The sequence below is a fragment of the Vombatus ursinus genome, unplaced genomic scaffold (assembly GCF_900497805.2).
Source record: "Vombatus ursinus unplaced genomic scaffold, bare-nosed wombat genome assembly UNPS02014941.1, whole genome shotgun sequence".
Lineage (NCBI taxonomy): Eukaryota > Metazoa > Chordata > Mammalia > Diprotodontia > Vombatidae > Vombatus > Vombatus ursinus.
This window is the reverse complement of record NW_020954719.1, coordinates 9,020,416-9,027,031: the sequence shown is the minus strand read 5'-3', so window position 1 is coordinate 9,027,031 and position 6,616 is coordinate 9,020,416. Positions and strand designations below refer to the sequence as shown.

The 6,616-nt window shown below is 43.3% G+C and overlaps 1 protein-coding gene across 1 annotated transcript in view; it reads left to right on the top strand.

Annotated features, from left to right (window-relative positions):
* The first annotated feature begins 493 nt into the window (after window positions 1-493).
* The window catches only part of TFCP2 (transcription factor CP2), a 66,134-nt gene continuing 60,011 nt past the window's right edge, over window positions 494-6,616 (top strand). Inside the window, exon 1 of the mRNA XM_027844307.1 lies at window positions 494-890. Coding sequence (XP_027700108.1) covers window positions 769-890 — 122 coding nt within the window. The 5' untranslated portion in view covers window positions 494-768. The remainder of the gene's footprint in view (window positions 891-6,616) is intronic.

Genomic DNA, 6,616 nt, shown 5'->3' with positions numbered 1-6,616 from the left:
TGGTTAGCCCGGCAGCGGCGAGTGGCGAGGCGACGCAATGATTGGCGGGCGGGAGGGGGCGCTGAGAGGCAGGAGGAGGGGAGGGGCCTCGGCAGGCCTGGGTTTTGAGGCAAGCCCTGGACGTCCTTCTCCGCGCTTTGTGGCTGCTGAGGGGAGGGTTTGGGGCTTGACTGGGTGGGGGTGGGGGTGGGAAGTGTGCGGAGACTACTTTTAGGAAACTTATTCTAGCTTTAGTTCTGAGGGGGACCTCCGGGTCGGGGAAGGGTGACCGGAAGCGAGACTAGGACTGACCGGAAGTGAGGCCTGTGGTGGGGAAGAAGAGATAGCAGGCCCCGAGGGGTGGGATCCTTGTGGGGAGGGTAGGGGGTGGGGTGGGTGGGGAGCCGGGACACCAGCGGGTAGAGCTGCCCGGGGGGCGGGGGTTGGGGGCTTGGGGACGGGCCGGGCCGGGGAGGGGACTCGCTGCAGCCTGGGGTGGGACGGCGGGGAGATCCGGGATCTGTGTGTCTGCGCTGGAGGATCTCCGAGGAGCCTCGCCGCTTCTCCCGAACCGGGGGCCACGCAGGGGGCCCAGAGTCCTGGGAGGGGCAGCCCAGGGTAGAAGGCCGGGTGTGGGGGTCGGGGTGGGCGTACGCGGACTTTCCTCTAGCCGCAGCTTGGTGGAGCGGGAGCGGAATTGCACTTCGCCGCCCCGGTCGGTAGTCTCGAAGCCCTTGCCTAGCGCAAGAAAGGCCGCTATCTCCAGGGGTCCCTGTGGAAGGAGGCGGGATGGCCTGGGCCCTGAAGCTGCCGCTGGCCGACGAGGTGATCGAGTCCGGGCTGGTGCAGGACTTTGACTCGAGTCTGTCCGGGATCGGCCAGGAGCTGGGCGCGGGGGCCTACAGCATGAGGTCAGTGACGTGTCCCGACGTGCCAGACCTTTGTGGGGTTCGGGTGGTTTTGAACAACAAAAGGTCTCCTTGAGAACGTGTCTTCTAGTTGAGAATGGAAGAGATGTTTTGGGTGTGGATGTGAAGCTCTAACTTGGGTCCTGTCCCTTCTCCCCTTTTCCCTCTTTTTTCCTCTCCTCTCTCCTTCTCTCTTTCTTTCTCTCCTCTTCTTTCTATTTCTCCTCTTTTCCGTCTCCTCTCTATTTTCCTGTTTTCTCTCCTGTATCTCCTATTTCTCTCCTCTTCCCTCTCCTCTCTCTCTGTTCCTTTCCTCTCCCCCTCTCTTTTCTTTCCTTTTTCTGTTTTCTCCCTTCTCCTTCCTCCCCTCTTCCCTCTCTCCTCTCTTCTCTTTCCTCCCTATCCCGTCCATCTCTCCCCGCCCCCCTCCCCTTCCCTCCACACAGTCTTATTTCTTTGGGTGCTAGATGCAAAGGAAGAAGTGAAGCAAGAGGTTCTTTGGGAGTTTCATACATCTTGGGCAGGAGTGGTCTTAATCAGGATGCAGAAATGGATGGTGAAAAGCTATACTTGGTTTTTCGATTTAGTGGGGCTGTGGCGAGTGTCTGTATACTTAAGTTAGTAGAGCTGGTCTTGGGGCTTGGGGTTTGGAGTTTATGTGCAGGTGCTGCTGCTGGAGCGTTGGACACATAGTAACTTCTTAATAAATACTTGGTGATTTGGTGGAGTTGTGAAATGATCCATCCATGTTGGAGAGCAGTTTGGAGCTATGCCCAAAGGGCTATAAAAATGTGCATACCCTTTGACCCAGCAATAGCACTTATAGAGCTATATCCCAAAGACATCACCCAAACGGGAAAAGGACCTACATGTACAAAAATATTCATAGCAGCTCTTTTTGTGGTGGCAAAGAATTGGAAATTGGCAGGATGCCAGTCAATTGGGGAATGGCTGAGCAAGTTGCGGTATACGAATGTAATGGAATACTATTGTGCTATAAGAAATGACGAACAGACTGGCTTCAGAAAAACCTGGAAAGACTTGTATGCTGAGTGCAGTGAGCAGAACCAAGGGAATATTGTACACAATAACAGCCACATTGTTCGATGACTAATATTGATAAACTTAATCCTTCCCAGCAATACAAGGATCCTAACACATCTCCAAAGGCCTCGTGATGGAAAATGCTATCCACATCCAAATAAAGAAACTGGAATTTGAATGCAGATCGAAGCATACTATTTGTGGTTTTTTTTCCTCTTCTGTTGAGTTTTGTTTTCTCTTTCTGGTGGTTCCTCCTGTTGGTTCTAATTTTTACTTACATCGCCACAAATCTGAAAATATGTTTAATAAAAATAAAAAAATAAGTACTTGTTGAAAGGAAATGAAAGGCTTACTACACATTAATAAAAGGCAGATCCACTCATCATTTATATGGGAGTAGGCAAACTGTGTTAAGTGTGTGATTAAAAAAATTGTCTATATATTTTATTTTCATTATCTCTGAAACTTCCCACTGTATACCTCCCCCAAACCCTCCCAGAGAACTGTCAGTTGTAATAAAGAATAAAAAAAGTTCAACAAAACTAGCTAACATACTTCAAAAAAATCTAACATTATATGCAGTGTTGCATATCCATGGTCCCCTCCACTTCTGCAAAAAAACGGGGGGAGGCCAAAGTTGGTCATTATAATTTTATATATTATAATTATATTAGTGAATTATAATTCAATTTCACTTGATTTGTTGTTCTTTCGATTTTTATTGTTGTAGTTATTATGTGTATGATTTTCCTGGTTCAGTTTACTTTACTTTTTATCATTTTGCCTCTTTCCCCCTCTTCTTTGTATTCAACATTTTTGTCATTTCTTACAGCATGGTGATGTTCTATCAGGGTTATGTATTATAGTTTGTTTGCTATTACCCAGTCTGTGAACATCTTTGTTTCCAGTTCTTTGGTGCCACAAAAAGTGCTGCTGTAAATATTTTAATGTATGTGGGACCTTTCTTTTTGCAGGTGATCTACTTAAGCTATTTGCCTAACAATGACCATGTGTAACGTGTTTGTTTATTGAGCAGGTCTGTTTTTGCTTCTATCTTTTTTTTTTTAAAGGCAATTGGAGTTAAGTGACTTGCCTAGGATCACACAGCTAGTAAGTGTCAAGTGTTTGGTCTGAGGCCGGATTTGAAGTCAGGTACTCCTGACTTCAGGGCCAGTGCTGTATCCACTGTGCCACCTACCTGCTCCATGCTTCTGTCTTTTTATCCTCAGTACTTGGTACATGATAATTATTTCATGCATGCTTGTTGAAAAAGTGAAAGATTAGCATTTTTTTCTCCTCATGAAATATTATTTTACTTATTTCTTTCTCAACCAAGCCAGCATTTATTAAGTGATTACTGGGTACCAGGCACTGAGGATAAGAAGACAGAAACAAAACAGTACCTTTACTCAGGGAGCTTATATTATAGTGGGAGAAATAACAGAGGTCACATACATTCAAAGTAATTTTGGGGAAAAGACACTAACAGCTGGGAGGATGAGGGAAAGTGGCTCCTGAAGGAAACTAGGGATCCCTAGGGACCAAGGTAAGGAAGGAGAACATTTCAGGCATGTGAGCAGTGAGTGCAAAGACATTGTGATGAGAAATGGAGTGTCACGTATGAGGAATACCAAGAATATACATGTGAACAGTAAAGTGTAACTACAATTAGGCTATTGCAGTAGTGTAGGCAAGAGACAATGAGGGTTTGAACTAGGTGATGGCTGTGTGAGTGAAGAGAAGGGCTATAGATGCAATAAATACTGTGGAAGTAGAAACAAGGCTTGAAAACTAATTGGATGCATGAAGCAAGTAAGAGTTAAGCTTGATGTGCCCTTGGGATGTTCGGTTTAGAATGTGCACTCAACATCGGTGATGTGGTATTGGAACACAGGAGAGAGATTAGGGCGGAGTGTGTGTGTGTGTGTGTGTGTGTGTGTGTGTGTGTGTGTGTGTGTATGAGTCATCTGTATACATAGAGGTGATGATTAAATCCACAGGATCTCTGAGATTACCAAGTAAAAGAAAGTAGAAAAGATGGTCTAGCGTAGACTTGGCACAGTTAAAAGCAATGATGTGGATAGTAATTCGTATCCTTAGATATAAAGGACACTGAGAAGGAACATTCAGATAGATAAGAAGAACAAAGAGAGAAGTTTGTCACATGAAAATCCAGAGAGAAGAGGGTGTTCAGCAGTGTCAAATGCAGCGGAGAGACCAAGAGGGATGAAGATTAAGAAAAGACTACCAGTTTTAATTTAAAAGATCATTGGTAACTCAGAAGAGAACAATTTCAGTTGATGATGATGTCCAAACCAAGCCAGATAGCAGAGGGGCAGAGGAGAGGAAGTGGAGATAAGGAGTATAGATAACTTTTTCTATGAGTTTGGTTGAAAAAGAGAGGGAAGGTATAGCAAGATAACTGGAGATAGATAGGATCTAATGAAGTTTTTTTTAAGTATATTATTGTAATTATCTGTAAATTGTTCTCCTTGGTTTGCTCATTTTGTTCCGTCTCAGTTTCTACATGTTCCCATATTTCTTTAAATCTTTCAGTCTTTACTTATTATGGTGCAGTACAATTTCACTTTGATATACCACAATTTGTCCAGCCATTTCTCAATTGGTGGGCACCATTTTGTTTACTGTTCTTTGCTGCAACAAAAAGTGTTGCTATAATGATAATAGTAACTAGCTTCTGTAACATATTGATTTATTTAAAGTTTGCAAAGCACTTTACAAACATCCCGTTTTATCTTTACAACAGGCATGAGAGATAGGTGCTGTTATTATCCCTTTTTTTGCAGATGACTAAACTGAAGCAAAAAGAGGTGAAATGACTTGCCCAGGGTTATACAGCTGATAATTATATGAGACAGGATTTGAATTTATGTCATTCTGACTCCAAGGCCAGGGCTGTTATCCACTGTGCCTCCTAGCCACTGTAAATAATCTTGCTCGTATGAGTTCTTTTCCTCTCTCCTTGCCCTCTTTTGGTTGGGCTCATTCCTAGTATTACCACTAGGTTAGTCAAATCAAGTCGACAAGTATTTGCTTAACATTTCCTATATGCCAGGCACTTTGCTAAGCACTGGGGATACAAAGAAAGGCAAAAAAAAAAAGTCTCTGCCCTCAAGGAGTTCACATCAGAGTCTAATGGGGGAAGTAACATGCAGACTACTATGTACAAACAATATATATACAGGATAAATTGTAGGTAATCTTAGAGGGAAGGCACTAGCATTACAGAGGATTAGAATGCTGTCTTAAAGAAGGTGAGATTTTAGCAAAGACTTCGGGGAAGCCAAGAAGCAGAGATGAGGAGGGAGAGAATTCCAGGCACGGGAAACAGCATGTGAAAATGCCCAGAGTTAGGAAATGGAACTTGTATAAGTAACAACAAGGCCGGTGCCATTGGATCTCAGAGTATGTGGTCAGGGTATAAGGTGTAAGAAGACTGGAAAAGTAAGAAGGAGCCAGATTATCAGGGCCTTTGAAAACCAAAGATTGTATATTTTAATTCTGGAGGTGATAGGGAGCCACTGGAATTTATTGAATAGGGGCATGACATGGTCAGACCTGTATTTGAGGAAGATTTTCGGGGGTGGAGAAAGACTTGAGGCAAAGAGACTGACCAGAAAGGTATTGTAATAGTTCAGGTTGTGAGAGCCTGCACCAAGGTGTTGGCAGTGTCAATGGCAGAAGGGGGCTTAATATAGGAGATGTTATGAAGGTAGAATAAACAGGACTTGGCAGTTGATTGGATATGGGGAGTGAGAGAGGATGAGGAGTCAAGGGTGACTCCTAGCTTGGAAGCCTAAGTGACTAGGCGTATGATAGTACCCTCAACAGTAAGAGGAAAATTAGGAGGAGGGGAAGGTTAGTGAGGTTTAAGAGTGTGTGGTGCCAGGTTGTTTTCTAGAATCATTGAACCAATTCAGAACTCCACCATCAGTAGTTTCTTCCAACAATTGCTGTTTTTCTGTTTTATCATTTTTGGCGTTTTGATGGGTATGCCGTAGGACCTCCAGGTTGTTTTAATTTGCATTTTTGCATTTCTCTCATTGTTAGTGATTTGGAGTATTTTTCACATAATTGTTGGTAGCTTGCTTTTCTTTGAGACTTCGTGTTCATATCTTTATCACTTACTTATTGGAAATAGTCCCTCTAATATATTTGTATAAGTTCTTTAGGGCAACTAGGTAGTGTAGTGGATAAAGTGCTGCACCTGACGTCAGGAAAACTCATCTTCCTGAGTTCAAATCTGGCCTCAGATATTTGCTAGCCATGTGACCCAGGCCAAGTCACTTAACCCTGTTTGCCTCAGTTTCTCATCTGTAAAATGAGCTGGAGAAGGTAATGGCAAACCACTTAAGTATCTTTGCCAAGAAAACCCCAAATGGAGTCATGAAGAGTTGGACATGACTGAACAACAACAAATAAATTTTTTATATAGCTGGGACATTAGACCTTTATCAGAGAAATTTTCTGTGAAGATTTTTCCTAATGTAATTGTTTTCCTTTTGATTCTAATTGTATTTATTTTGTGTATGCAGTTTTCCAGTTTTATGTAATATATTTGTCTGTTTTGTGTTTTATGATCATCTCATTTACAAGAAATTTCCCCCATCCATTGTTGTGAAAGGTATCTCCTAGTGAGAATTTTTTGTAAGGATGGGGGAGAC